The 16,513-nt window shown below is 30.8% G+C and overlaps 1 protein-coding gene across 1 annotated transcript; it reads right to left on the bottom strand.

Annotated features, from left to right (window-relative positions):
- Positions 1-12,560: 12,560 nt before the first annotated feature.
- LOC129293838 (arabinogalactan protein 22-like) lies at positions 12,561-14,088 on the bottom strand. The gene is made up of 2 exons (XM_054931950.1): positions 13,845-14,088; positions 12,561-13,732 (listed from the first exon to the last, which is right to left on the bottom strand). Exons 1-2 carry the CDS (start codon positions 14,071-14,073, stop codon positions 13,659-13,661), a joined length of 303 nt encoding a protein of 100 aa, XP_054787925.1. The 5' UTR covers positions 14,074-14,088; the 3' UTR covers positions 12,561-13,658.
- Positions 14,089-16,513: the final 2,425 nt, after the last annotated feature.

Here is a 16,513-nt window from a genome sequence, read left to right as displayed (position 1 = left end):
GTGTGCTGCACACTCAGCCTACGGATTGCAAGTTCGAATGGCAGACCAAAAGGAAAGCTTCAAGTTGTTGAACATGGAAGGCCAGTGTTGCAAGGTGTTTAAGAAGAGAAAAAATAAACACTTTATGAAACTTTTTTCTTTTTGTTTTTTTTTTTGAAGCAGCTTGAAACGAAAAATTCTGCTCTCATGCTCTGCTCCATGAATGAAAAGTCTCCACTCCATCCCAACTTCATCTTCTCGGCTTCACCAGCCAAGGAAGAGATCATTAACCCACCTGCATCCAAAGAAGAAATCGACTTATTACTCAGAAACAACTCAAAGCCAGATGAGGAAATGATTGACAAAAATTCAGAGGCACAGCAAGAACTAGAAATAAAAATCCAACATGATAAGCCTTCTGAGTCAATGAATCACCATGATCAATCAAGAGTGCTACATAATGGTGATGATTCTGCATCTAATGCAAGTATTAATAGTCGAGCAACGCTCCAATCATCTAAAATCCCCTGTCTCCTACAAAGATTCGCTTCTAGGATACAATGGATGTTTCGGGATCAATAATGGTAGAGAAACAAGCCATCTCCAGAATGAAGCTCTTGCTAAGGAACTGGACCAGAACTGGACACCATCGGAAAGGACAAAAAAGCTAACGGATCAATTCCTTGCTCTCCAAATCACTAATGAGGAGTGAAAAAAAATCTACTTACCATGGATGAACGCGATAGCCCTCAACATTCTGGGTTTACACCTCAATCCTAAATCTCTCAAACCAAAGTTAGCTAAGATGTGACAACTGACAACTAAAAGATTTTGAATTAATAGATCTCGTTAACTGTTATTATATTGTTAGAACCAAGGATTAGTCAACCTGTGATAGAATTCTCATAGGGGGTCCATGGACAATCTTCGATCATTGTATTCTTGTGCAACGCTAGTCAGCTAGCTTCAATCCAAATTCTAGTATCTTAGGAAAAATTGCGTTATGGGTCTGACTAACTAATATTCCAATTCAATGTTATGACAAAGATACTATAGAGATTGGGTAATTGGATAGGGAAAACTCTGAAAGTAGACTCTAATTCCCTATCTGAATCTGACTTTAAGGACTAACAGGGGAAGATAGAAAGGGGAAAATTTGTGAGAATTAGTGTTGAAGTGGATCTGCAAAAAAAATTGGTTCCCAAGCTTCTGATTCGGGATGAAATCTATAATGTGGAATATGAAAGTTTGAACGTGATTTGCTTTGGATGTGGTTGCTATGGACATAACAAAAACAATTGCCCTCACAATCCTTTGAACAAAATCGAAAATAAAGCTAAAGAATGTACAACTAATTTCGATCAACACAGCAACATGAACCAATAGTGCTCGAAGAAGCAGAAGAACAACATTAGAATCATATAGCTTAGGACTCATAGGAAAAAAGCACCATCTTGCCGGAGGAGATATTCGGAGAATGGATGAAGTACAAACATCCGAAAAATGCTTGATTTTCGAGGAACCTAGCAAATAATCAGATTGCACGTCAAAACCGTAATTAAGCTTCACCTCCAGATCAAGATTTGACATTTTGGCCAACCTAGAACACGACTCAGACGGCGAAAAACAGAGGCAAAATCCTTCCAATGTTCCACCCAAAGCCCCATCCATGAAAAATGTTAGAAAGGTATGGATCAAAAAGGATATGCCAGGAACGAAGAGGGCTAGGTCAGATGAGCAAGAAGGAAATGATGAAGAAGGCACAATTGGAGCTTGAAAGGAGGTAAAGAAGTCTGATAAAGCCCTTTTAGCTGTCAATGATGGGCTAAGTTTTAAAGGGGACGACCCAAGCACAATAAATCTGGACAAAAAACCTTCAACCGAATGTCAGACTAATAACACACCTAATAGGCCTTCTAAACGAGTCCATAATGTTGTGAGAGGAAGCAAAAGAGACCTGGGCTCTAGTAAGCCCATAAACGAAAAAAACAAGATGATCAGCTACTCTAAAAAGACTAAGCATGCCGTATTTGAAGCTTTGTTCTCCCTTGATCCTAAAGTCTGGCAACAATCAAATAGAGACAAAGAAATCAATATCCAGCAATATTCTCAATCCAACCCATGTTCTTAACTTGACCACAAGATACCTCCGGACCTTGATCTCAATCTCAGCATTATTCTTGAAACTCAATACAAAGAGGGCGATCTTAAGGATTGAGATAAATTCACAAATCTGAATGACAATCAAAACAACCCTATTCAAATTAATGATGAAAATAATTTCATTGATGATGACTTACTTGATGAAGATTATCAAAATTTTGCCCAAAATGATGATCTGGAAGATGATGAATTTAATGATGACCCAATTGAAGACTCCCTGGAAATCCTAAACAAATAGTCTATATCTTGGTTTATCTTCTCTATTTCTTTTATTATGAATTTAATTTGTTGGAACTATAGAGGTGCTTGTGCTAAAAAAATTTCCTAAACATATAAAAGAAATTACTAAAACTTATCACACTCAAATCCTTATCTTGCTTGAAACTCAAGCCAATGGCTCTAGGGCTCATAAAATAGTCAATAAATCGGGTTTCTCTTATTAGATTCAAATTGAAACAACTGGTTATACTGGCGATATTTGGCTATTATGAAATAATAATATTATTAACATTGATCATATTTATTCTAATATTCAATTGTTGCATTATAGTGTTAACATTTTAGCCAAAAATTACTTGTTGCATCCAAAAATGTGACGCGAACGACATGCGAGAGCAAAGGTTTCAACCTTTAGAAAGAAGAGCAAAGAAATGGGAGTCGCCACCAAAATTTTAAAAAAAATCTTAAGAAACTATTTAAAGGAGAATAAGGAGAATAAGGATGGTCTACAAAAAGAAAAAATAGGTTCAGGAATCGATTGAGTGTGGAAAAAGTATTAGGCACCCCACAACATTTGTCTGTAAGAACGATTACCCGAAGTTTGTTGTGTTAAATTAATATAATTTTAAAGTTATTTTAATTATTTATTTCTTATTCATGTGTTTTAAAAAATGATAATAATAAATTGGAGAATATTTATTTATTTATTTACAAAGGAGAACTTGACTCAGAATCAAACTTTGAGGCCTATATATCTTATGATGGGGATCAAAGTCTATATAATTTGGGATAAGACTAGTGTCAATGGCTTTTTTATTTATAATTTTCATAAAAAGATAAATTTTAAAAAATAACTTATCAATCACAAATGAAACAATTTTATAAAATGTGAGTTGGTATGTTTTAATTTGCAAAGATAATTTAACTTCATTTTCTCACTCTCATTTATAATTTTGAAACTGTTTTCGTTGTTATACTTTTTTTTTATTTTGAAAATTCACTTTGTCAACATAAAAAAGTGTTATTATTATTTTTTTAAAAAAATTTCTAATATGCTTAAGGAGACTTATTGTCACTCATGGACATTCAAATAACCTTAATGCCTTTTAAAATTTCATATTTTCCTTACCATATGAAATCTTAGATTATTTATAAAATATTTTATTTAATATATTTTCTTTTATATATTAAAAATTTATTCAATATGCCCACGGGGACTTTTATCACTCACAGAGTATGATAAAACTCGCAATCCTCATAACAGCAAAATCTTATTAACTCACAAAAAATAATTATCTTAGCAGTTTATAAAGATTTGAAAATTTCATCTGATCAAAAGATTTTAAGGTTACCACGTAAATATATTAATTTAATTAATTAATTTTATTAAAAAACGTTTATATTTTATTTTATTTACAAAAAATTATTTATTTACTATATATAAACTAATAATCACATTATCTGTGGGGATTTATTATCCCATATGATGATGCAATTAATTTAAATTTCTATGAAAATTCCTTGAACTCTCACACGAAAACTTAAATATTTTGTCGATTTAAGTTAAAAAAAAAGGTTAATTTTTATGGAGGATCATTGGAACCCATATCAATATATATAAGTTGAATTTATCTATATGCGAAACCTTATTAATTTACACAATGGAGAATCATTTTGAATGCCTATGCAGATTTCTTAAAATCTCACACGGCCAATAAATTAAAGAGCATGAAGATTAATATTATAATCCAACCATACCCAAAACAGTCAACATGAAATTGACAAGTTTTCATGATTAATAAACAAGCATGATGATAAATCTTCAAATACCATGAGGCTAGAAATTCAATGAATTACATTCTCTGATCACTGAGGGCATAAAATTATATCTAATTTTATAGATAGTTGAACAGTGATCCATGAAAACTTAAAATAAAAAAGTATGATTCAACCCATAATCTTTAGTTGATATTTTAAAACTTAAAAGCATCCTCTCATATTTTACTAATATACCATTCACACTAAAATTCAGATAGTTCACGCAATCAACTTCTAACTAAAAGACATCTTAAATTGCTAATCTGTCTATAAGCTTCTAAATGATTTCAAACATGCACAAATTATTTAGCCATGACAAACACTCGTTCAACACATAAATGTATAGAGCTAAACCTAGATCCCTCTATAAGTTGGCCGAAAAAACATGCAGAAAAATTCCAACTAATTTTCAACTCCAAATTCGCTATACCAACACCGAATCACAGTCAGAAAAACAAAGGAAAATAATCAACCAGATAACATAGGCTAATTGATCAAGATTAGAGTAATTTGGATTCATGAATTTTGAACTTATTATAGTAGTTGGGAATTTCCAAACCTCTCTCGCCTTTAAAGCCTCAGATTACTTCCAAAATCAACAATGAATTCCACTAGTTCTCTCGGTCCCCTTCTCTAGAACATCCACAAATATTTTGGTCTCTTCTCGCCTGGTTTTTTTCTCTCTAGAATCCTCAATCTCAGACTTTATATAGACAGTAAACAATTACTTACCATTACACACTTCCCTCTTAAATCATCATCTCTGTTTTTTTTTGCTTTTCTGTCGTATCAACTCCAGATTCGCGATACACGCTTCCATCGCAAATCACCATCTTTTTTTTTTTTTTGCTTTTCCTTCCCTTCCGTCGAGTTTCTGTCTTTGCCGTGTCCGTGTGCTTCTTCTGTCCTCTCGCTTTTCTTCTGGTTCCTCTACTTTTCTTCTGTGTTTTCATGCGTGTCTGATCTGCTCTCCTCTTTTCTGCCTCCATCTGCTGTGTCGAGCAAAAGCTTTTCACACTGCTCTTCTGCTCGTGTGTATGGTTCCTTCTGCGGCATGATGCTTCTGCTCTCTCCCTCTCTCCCTCTTATTTCTCTCTTCTCTTCATCTATGCTAACTGAAAGGCCTTTAGGGCCTGCTCCTATCTTGTCTGCTCGTTCTCGGCCAGGCGAAATGCAAGGATAAAAAAGGGTGAGTGAAACGCTGTGGAGTGTAGCGTTTTACTCCCCTTATTTTTCTAATTTATTTTATATTATTTTTGTTGTTTTTCTAATTAATTTCAAAATTTAGATTGAGACAAAAAATGTAATTTTGAACTAAACAAGAACACCTCTTCTTTTTTAAGTTAACTCTCACAAATTGACTCCTAATATTTTAAATTATTGAGAGATTTTTTCAAAGTTTAAGCAAGATTTTAAAAAAAAAAAAAACAAGTATAATCCTAAAAAGGGTCAAATTTCATTTTTATTTTATACATATATATATTTAGTTATTTTAGTGAACTAAAAGAGATAAAACCCTAGTTATAAGATTAAGTTCTATCAATAAATTTTTTTATTTTAAAAATATAATCTTAAGAAAGATTAAATTTCATTTTTGCATATATATATATATATATATATATTTTGGGTTAAATTTATTATTATTTTTATTAAATGTAAATATGCCGGAACAAAATAAAGTGTTCACATTACTCCTATTTACTTTCACGTGTTTATGGTGATTCTAATCCTCTACATCATGATATGCTTTAGGATTCCATCACTTCTATAGCTAATAATAATTCTGATCGTTGGCTTGTCATTAGGGATTTTAACTCTTATCTTTCATGTGATGACAAATGCGGTGGGATGAATTTCAACTGGAGATCTATGAAATAGTTCAAACATTGTATAAATTCTTTCAAATTTCTTGAGCTCAACTTCATTGGTGACAGATTTACTTGGGAGAATGGTAATGTAAAAGAGAGGATTGATTGGGCTTTCTACACTACTGAATGGAGACTCAAATTCCACCAAGCCAATCCTTCCACCTTCTTAGATATGGTTTTGATCATCATCTTATTGGACTTCAATTGTTTAAAGAGGCCTCCCAAGAACATCAATTAAAACCATTTTGTTGTCATGTTGTTTGGATGCTTGAAGAATCTTTCCTTCCTATTATCAAAGATTCTTGGACAAATAATAATTAGAAGGAGGGAGCTACTAGATTTGCTAATTCTACCACCACCTGGAACAATGAAAAAATTGGCAATATCTCTTCTAAAAAGAAAAGAATTATAAGGAGATTGGAAGGAATTGATAAAAATAGAAGCCACAAAGATAATTACTTCCTTAGAAAGCTAGAAAAATCTCTTTGACAAGACTATAACAAAGTTCTTTTACAAGAAGAACTTATTTGGTTCCAGAAGTCTAGATGTAAATGACTTAAGTGGGGGGATTTAAATACAAAATTCTTTCACAGTTCATCCATTATTAGGAAAAAAAGAAATCAAATTCTTGCTCTGAAAGGTGAAGATGACAAATGGATAGAGGATCAAGGTATCCTTAAAAGCATGGCTATTTCCTTCTTTAAAGACCTCTTTAAAGAAGATGCTGATGTCAAACCTATTCTTTCTATAGCTAAATGCTTTCCTCCTCAATTTTCCATCCAACTTCAATTATTACATAAGAAAGTGACTGAGGATGAAATCAAAAGTGCTACCTTTAATATTAGACCCTTCAAATCTCCAGGACCTGATGGTATTAATGTTGATTTTATTCACTCTTATTGGGATGACATAAAGGATAGAATTTTCAATAGTGTTTAAAGAGCCAAATTATATAAGAGAGCTTAATGACACCTTTATCACTTTGATTCCTAAGATTGATTACCCTACTTGCATGAAAGACTTCTATCATATTTCTCTATGTAATGTCAGCTACAAAATTATCACCAAAATTCTCTCCTTGTGCTTGCGTGATTACATGAACCATCTTATTGATGATCATCAAAGTAGCTTCATACAGGGGCGACATAGTAGTAATAAAATTATTATTTTTCAAGAAATCATCCACTCTATGAGAAAAAAAATTTAGAAAAAAAAGGCTACATGGCTCTCAAGGTGGACCTCAAAAATGCTTTTGACAAATTATCCTAGAATTTAATTGATGATACTCTCAACTCTATTGGGATAAATAGTCACTTCAAGAAATTAATATAGATGGCTATCTCTACTATAAGTTTGAGAATTTTATGGAATGGTGAACCTTTTAAAGAATTCAATCCTTCTCGCGGCATTCATCAAGGAGACCCTCTTTCACATTACCTTTTTGTTCCTTATATTGAACGATTAAGTCATTGCATTCTGGATAGCATTGATAACAATGAATGGAAGCCAATTAGGCTAACACCTAATGGGCCCCCTATTTCTCATCTTTTTTTTTACTGATGATTTGTCGCTTTTTGTAGAATTATCCCTTACCCAAGCGCAAATCATCCAACAATGTCTTTTGACATTTTGCAATGCTTTGAGATATAAAATCAATACTAGCAAATCTAAGCTTTGCTGCTTTAAAAATATGAACACCAACATATCACTGCAAATTAGCGAAGATCCTGGAATTTCTCTCACGGGAAACCTTAGCAAATACCTTAAAATTTCTCTTATTCACGAGAAGATTTCTAAACTAAACTTTACTCTTTTGATTGATAAGATGAACTCTCACTTGGCCAACTAGAGTACCTCAACATAGCCAAAAAATCTATTCTTATAAAATCTGTTCTCTCGACTTTTTCTAGTTACATCATGCAAACTATGCTCTTACCTGATAATGTATTGGGAGATTTGGATAAAATTGCTAGAAAATTTTTTTGGGATTCATTTGATGGGTTAAAGAAACCCTACCTTCTCTCTTGAGAATGCATCACTTCTAACAAAAAGGATGAGGGTCTTGGCATCAAAAAGCTTAAAAATCAAAATATTACCTTTATCATGAAACTCTGCTGACGGCTTATCACTAAACTGAATCGGCTGTGAGTTCAGGTCTTATGCGATAAATATAATTGCAAAAAACCTACTACCCTTATAGTCGTCAAACCAAATTTTTGCTCCTACACTTGGAGTAGCATATGCAAAATCTAGTATAGATTCATGTCTCATATTAGTTGGAAAGTAGGAAATGGTGATAAAACATCCTTTTGGTATATAAATGGATTTCTCTGCCTGATCCTCTTGTGAATTATGCTTTTCACAATGTCGATCTTATTCATCATGCTAGAGTTTCTAATCTCTATAAGCCAACTGGTGGCTGGAATTTTGATATTCTTCATTATTGCCTTCAACCGAAAGCTGTTAAACATATTGTCCTTATGCAATCTCCTAACAACCATCATGAAAATGATACTATTATCTGGAGGCCATCTAATGATGACAACTTCTCTATAAAATTTGCTTATAAGGTAATTAAATCTCACCAGACCCAAGATCACTTTGATATATGGCATAAAATTTAGAACTGGCCTACTTATGAAAAAATCAAATACTTCTTTTGGAAAGCTACCTAGGATCGACTCCAAATCAATACTCTCCCAAATAGGAATGCTATTCAGCATCATACTTGCCCCCTTAGTTGTAACTCTCTGACTCTTCTATTCATATTTTATGAGACTGTTATGACTCCAAGGAGGTATGGGAAAAATTGGTTAATCCTTCCAAATATAATATTTTCTTTTCTCTTCGCATGCAGGATTGGATATTATGGAATGCCAAAAATGAAGCAGGAAGTCTATCTACATGAAGATTACCATGGAAGAAGCTTTTTGCACAAGCTTGTTGGAACATTTGGAATGCTAGATGTAAGAAAGTCTACTCTGAAAATACTAGCTTGAACAATGACATTGCCTTCTCCAGCACACATCAAATTATCAATGACATGAAACTTCAATCCAAACTTAACCTTTTGAGTAAAATTGACACAGGCATGAAGCTAGATGGAATCCTCCTAAGGTAGGCTAGACTGGATGTTGATGGCTCCGTTAAACATAATGGTGCAGCTGCTTGTGAAGGGCTTATCAGAGATGACAAGGGTAGTTGGATTAAGGGTTTCTTTAAAAATATGAATTATCAACCTAGCACAACAGTCAAACTTATGGAAATTCTAGAAGGACTTAACATGTGCTAGGACGCAAAGATTTACAGAGTGAATGTTTACACTAACTCTATAAAGGCTTTATCCCTTATTGATAGTAACTTTGATCCTAGCCATCCCCTTTCAGCAACTATCAGGAATATCAGAAATCTCATTATGAGGAATTGAAAGATCACCATTGATTACGTCTATAGAGAAGTCAATCAGTGCACCGATCTTCTAGCCTACAAGGCTTCAAGAGACCATTTTGATACTACCTTTTTTGATAAACCACCTGTGGATTGTAGTAGCCTTTTGGCTTCTAACATGACTTGATTTTTGTTTCTGGTCTTTTTACACAGTTTTACTATGGCCTTGTATTAAAAAAAATACTTTTGGCATTGGGATTGAAATAATAGAATGGATTAGTTCACTTGCTAAACTGAAACCTAACCAGTTAATATTAACAACAATAATTCTCTCTATTTTTTTAATAAAAACTAAGCCACCAAATGTATTCTTCCTAGATTATGTGGATCCTACTTTCCTTGTTAAATAAAGAAGGTGCCAAACTGCATCATGACATGGCCAAAAAGAACTCCTAATTATCATTACTGTGTTTTCTCTATTAGAATCTTTTGTTTGGAGCAATATTGCCTTGTGGAACTTGATCTAAGAGTGTGCTTGGATTTTTCTTTTGGGGGACTAGAATGGTTAAAGGACTTCTTGCATCATTTTTTGGGAATTTTTTTTAAAGAATAATGGAATCACAGGAAGAGCATGCTTATTTGATACTCCTTCCGATCCAAAATATAAGCAATTTTTTTGCATACGAATAAAGTCCTCATTTTCATAAAAAAAAAAAAAACACACACACACACACACACACTCTCTCTCTCTCTCTCTCTCTCTCATCCAATACACTCCATGATGAGTAAGATACACATTTACACAAAAATCTAGGTAAATAAATATAAGGGGTAAAAATGGAAAAAAATTTATATGTATTAGGTTGCTTATATTTTGATCCAAGATTAACTAAAGGAAAATGCTTATATTTTGGACTAGAGAGATTATTTATTTTCACTCTTATTTTTCCTATCTATAGCCAAACATGTCCTAAACACTACTAAAAAAAATGAAATTTACTAAATGCCATTTTCCCTAGCTAAATTTTATTTTAGTGAGAGATTTTGTTTCTCACTAAATTCATAGTTAAAAAAAGGCTCGTTAAATTTAGCGAGAGATTATATTTTCCTCACTATTTAGCAAGGGATTGAATCCTTAACTAATCTATCACTAATACTATTTAAAATTCAATAATTTAGCGAGGAATTAGTCCTTAGCTAATCTCTCATTAAATATTTCTATATTTAAAAATAGTGATGCAACATCACTCACCATATATAGGTTAACTTGTGATATGTCACCAACAATCTCGTGCCTTGTCAACTGTCATGTCACCTAATATCTCGTGCCTCATCACCTACCACATGTGCAACAACTCATGACATGTCACTATCTACCTTGCACCATGTCATTTGCTCCTTACCATTTTATATATTTATTATATTTATGCCAAAGTCAAGACTTGAACTATTGACCTCATACTTTCTAAACCTTATACTCTCCTTTTTAGTCAGTTGAACTAAAAGGTACATGCAATCATTATATAAGAAATTAAATCTATATTATTTAATTATATAAATATATCAAATAATATATTATAAAAATACACACATATATAGATATTAAATTTTATTTTTCAATTATTAATATGTAAAAATATTTATATTTTACTTAAATTATTCTTTATATTATATTTTTAATAAAATATTATTTTATTAATGAAAATCAACTTAAAATAAAGAAAAATTTAATTATTAAATAATTTTATTATGAACATTTTAGTTAATTTTTAAATTTATTTTTTATTTTTAAATAAAAATAATTAAATATATAATTCAAAGTCATTGCCAAAAGTTTTTTTTTTGTAATAATTGGCTAGGGATAGAATCCCTCGCTAAATTCTTTATTAATTATCTTATTTTAGAGAGGGATTGGCAATCGCTCACTATTTTTCTCGCTAATTGTCTTATTCTAGAGAGGGATTAGTAGTCCCTCACTATTTTCCTCGCTAATTATTTTATTTTAGAGAGGGATTGACAGTCTCTTACTATTTTTTTTCACTAATTTTAAGTCAAGCTATGAAATTAATATCTCTCACTAATTTTCTTGCTATTTTGATAATTTAAAGAGGAATAGACCATCCCTCATTAAAATCCCTCCCTAACTTACATTTTTCTATTAGCGAAAAGCCACTTGAAGAAGGTCCAAATTTCATTATTTTGATGTTTCTTAAATATTTTTTAAATGAAGCAAGATGCAATATAATATTAATCTTAGAACTATCATCTTATTAAGAAAAATAATAGTTTTAAATTTAAAAATAAAAATAATAACAAAAATATAATGAAACTTTTTGTCTATTAAATTTTTTTAGTTATCACTTTGATTCTTCAGATTTAATTTTTATCAATTTAATACCTTGTATATTTTTTTTAAATTATTAGGCTAATCATTTAGCTTTTCAAATATAAATTGGTCCTCAAATTAATATGATGTATGAAATATGCTAATGATTTGACATGCATATGTTACATAACAAAGACAAGTCAATTTTCACAAGTATGATTTCCTCCCCCTTGATGGCTTGTGAAAAGAAGGGAGAAAAGGAAATTAGATGACTTATCAGAACTAATTTATTTTCATTTAACTATATATACATGTCAAACTATTGCCATACTTTACATATCAAATTAATTTGAGGGTCAATTTATATTTCAAAATGTAGGAAATTGACATAATGACTTAAAAAAATATAAAGGATTAGATTAAGAAAAAATAAACTTAAAAGATTAAATCAATAATTAATGCAAACTTATATAACCAAAAGTTTCATTATCTCCTAATAAAATTCCAGCTGTCCAAATTGGACATGAAGCAAGTACACTTCATTAGAAGAAATGTTTGCCCAATAAACCTTGTAACCTAGTAACGTAGTTCACCAGTATCAGTGAAAGGCTCAATCCAACTAGCTTTGAAGCGTTCAACTTGGCAATGCACTGAAAAAGGAGAGGAAGCATTTGATATTCTAATTGATATCTTTTAAATTCCGTACCATATAACATTTAGTTTGCCCATTTTGCTTTTGCCTAGAAAAATAGCATATATAAGAATTAAACGATAATGCCGACTTACAATCACATTTGAGATATCCTAAGCTCATAGATGTGCCCTTATAATTCTGAAAGGTACCCAAAAAAAGTATATCATTGATAATACAAATGTATATATATTTTGGAGAGAATCAAACCTAAGAACTTAACAAAAAATTTACTTACAAATAAAAATTAATACAGGTTGAATTGTTACTAAAATAAAAAATAAATTTATTATTTTTAAATGGAAATTGTTATTACTCCTTATATGCAAATAATTTTTGAAGAACTCTCCCTATATTTTTTTGGTCAAATATACTGCTATATGATAACAACTTCCTGACATTGAGCGTGGAGTAATTCACCAAAAAAAGAATGAGAGAGAAATCCTAAAGAATCAATTGATTTAAGTTAAGTTTTAAATGTTAAATTTTAAAATTTATAATTTAATCTTTTAATTTTGTAATTTTATTATGATAAATTTACAACTTGTATTTTAAATTTTAACAGAAAAAATAAATTTTTCATATTAAAATTTTAAAAAATAAATTATAAATTCATTACTATACAGTTATAAAATTAAAAGATAAATTTGTAAATTTTTAGAGTTTAAAACTTGAAATTTAATTTAAATTAATTAATTTTTTTGAAATTTGTTTATCCTTCTCCCTAAACGAAATGAATTAAAAGGACCAAATCAATTTTTGTTTTTCGGAAAAAGAAACTTAAAATCCAGGACATTCAACATTGACGAATTGTAAAGCTTGACCAGTTGTACGCGCATGTCTCGCAGTTCAATTTCTGCTGGCTTCCTTCTCGGATTCTTACTCATTGGAAAGGTGACACGAATCGATGCCCTAACCAAGTGGACTTGAGCTGTTCCAATCAGATATTATTTTATTATTTTATTTAAAAGCACAACCCAATAATTTTCCTTCCGTCAACGTCCGTTGTCCGGCATAATAACCTAAAATTATATTTAGAAGCATTGCATTGAGTAGCGTGGTCTGGCTACGGACAGATGTAAGGGTAAAATTTTTTTTATTGCAAGAGCATAATTTTATTGCTAATTACAATACAAAAATATTGGAATTCCCTCGGAAAAAAAAATATGTATTCCAAAATGAATCTGGGGAGCGAAATAATCCGAAATCAATGGAATAGGTACGTGATAGCGAGCGCAACCACCATGAGAAAGTAAGCAATTCCTTGATCAACGGCAGTGCCTGCAACACAATCCCCAAATACAGAATCAGAAAGTCCCCAGATTTAGCACTTAAAAGAGGAAAATCGACGAGAAAGAGGTGAGAAAAAGAAGACAGAAAACAAGAAACTAACCATCGCTTGAAGGAGGAGGTGCTGGAGAAGAAGCCAAATCCTGTGCCTGTGCTTGGCCGAGATAAGAGAAGGCCATGAGAAGAATACTGAGAATCGGGAAGGCGAAGAGTCTTAGCGATCTCATTGTGGGAAATCTGAGGCGAGCAAATAGGCGAGAATCGGAGCAGGGACAGGAACGAGAGGGTTTGGGGTTCGGCGATGAAGAGAGAGAAGGAAGGAAGAGAGGCATTTATAGGGAGAGAAAAGTGGGGTTGAGTGTAAATTCGAAGAAATTTGAAACGGAAGAGTCAGCAAATTGGAATGAATGAGGTGGCGGCTTATTGAATTGACTGCGAAGCACCCAAGAAGAAGCTCATTTTCATTTGTCGCGCTAATTGTTAGAATGTTAGTAACAGTATTACACGTTGGGGAAAAAAAAAAAAAAACACAGACAAACATAACTAAAAATAGAAAACATTTTCCTTTTTCCTTTAATCCTTTTTTGGGGCTCGTTAACTGAGTGTTTGTAGAAATATACCATGAATATTTTGGTTCTATTAATTGAAGAAGTCTTTGGCCCAAAAAAATTGAAGAAGTCCAATCAATTTATTTTGAAATTTTAGGTTCTAATCCTAAAATGTGTACCATGTTAAATAAAAATATTAAAAATATCCTTAAGATATTCATGAGGTTGTCATAGGTAAAAGTAGTCTCACCTTGCAGGATTTGGATTAATTTTAATAGGCAGGGGTTATACTTTTAAATTTTTAAAAATAATGAAAAATAAAATATAAAGTACATTCTTTTGACCAAAAAATTATAAAGTACATTCTCAAAGTCCTCGATACACGACATCTTTTTTTTTTTTTATAAAAATGTCTATGAATTATCTTTTTTTAGAAATTTCTTCTTTCACTGCTTTCATCATCCATTCATTATTTATCTCAAATTGATTAAAGGTAATTTTTTTAAAAAAAGTTAGAAAACTTTTTGTCACTTAACTATTTTTAATCATTTTCTTAATTTATGTAAAATAATTAATCGATCTTTATAGTAAATATTGGAGGGACTATGTAATCAACGGATTTTGTGAATTTTTATGAAACTCAGTAGGTATGATCTCTTATACATAGATGGATATAATAAATTTTATCCATTTTCATTGTTAATATATTTTCTCTCGTCGTACATACATAGATATATTATGTCGTGTGTGTATGACACATGTCATAAGTTATATTATTTACAGGTCATAAATATTATAAGTAAAAGGATTAAATGAAAAAAAAAAATCTAAAAACCTCTTTTCTTTTCTTTCTTTCTTTTCTGTTTTTTTTTTTTTTTTTTTTTTTTTGCGAGGAACACCCGATATTCTTTAACTTTTTATTAGAGTATGATTGGAGTGGCCATGATGATTGAAAACTTGCCACATATTAATATTTTAGTCCAAAAAAATTTAACAGCCAACATTTTTTAAAGTTAATAATAATGGCATAATTGCACTCTTTTTTAATGTTTTGAAATAATATTGTTCTAAAACAAAATTCATGATACTAACCTCTCTTTATGAAAAGTTTTAAAATATTTTTATCCTTTAATCCTAAATAAAATTTTGTAACTTTATTTTGAATTAAATCAAAAGAACTCATATATATATATATATATATAAAAGATTAGTAGAAAAGATGGAATTCAATTTATCCATTCTCTTGTTTTTAATTAAGAATGTTAATAATAAAGAGAAATTTTTTAATGAATTTAATGCCATCCAAAATTAGGGATATAATTGGAGGGCAGCAACCAATTTATAAATTTATAAAATTCTACATATCTATATATTTTATTTTATTTTATTTAAAAAATATTGTCTATACATTATTAATTTTATTTGAGTCAGTCCGTGTCATCAATTTCATATAAATATGATTTTTTTGGGTAGTTTTCACAATTTATGCATTATATCTTATTTTTAAGATTCCGTGAGGAAAAAAAGATGAAATCTAACCTTTGCTAATACACTAATCTATAAATTATGTAGGAAGCTAAATTATGTGGCTTGATTGGACTGTGTAATTTTTTTATTTATTCAAGTGATTGAATAATAATAATAATAATAATAATAATAATAATAATTTGACTTTAAGTTATGAGAAGTTAAATTTAAATTATAACTCTTTGCACCAGAAGTATCCGATTTAATATGCGGTCCTTGTCTCTTTTCTCTAGTTTATAGGATGGATTAAAATAAAATAAATTATAGCATTAAAAAATGGAAAATGTAATTGACTTTAATAATTTAATAATAGAGTTAACTTGAATGGTCCTAAACTTAAAAAAAAAAAAACTTGGTAGGAGATAATGAAATTTTAGTTAAAAATTATAAGAAATAATAAAATTCTAGTTAAAAATCCTGAGATTTTCGTTAGAAGCGACGTTTAATTATTAGCATTATTTTGTCACACATGCGAGGGTTGAAGCTCTAGGGGGAACACGTGGTTGAATTGCAGTGCTTTTGGTCACAATCAAGGTTGGTTTGTTGACACGTAGCTCTTATTTGAATTGTTTTTTAGTTCCTCCTTTTTTTTTTCCGTGAAAAAATAAAATCCCGCCTTCCTCCAACGGTCAATGGCGTTCTAGAATGGAAGACACGCTTTTTTTTTTTTTTTTTTTTTTTTTGCGTCGGCCATTAT

Source organism: Prosopis cineraria, unplaced genomic scaffold (genome assembly GCF_029017545.1).
Source record: "Prosopis cineraria cultivar Desert tree isolate PC_DT_omini unplaced genomic scaffold, ASM2901754v1 PC14, whole genome shotgun sequence".
Classification (NCBI taxonomy): domain Eukaryota; kingdom Viridiplantae; phylum Streptophyta; class Magnoliopsida; order Fabales; family Fabaceae; genus Prosopis; species Prosopis cineraria.
This window is presented reverse-complemented; position numbering and strand designations above follow the sequence as displayed.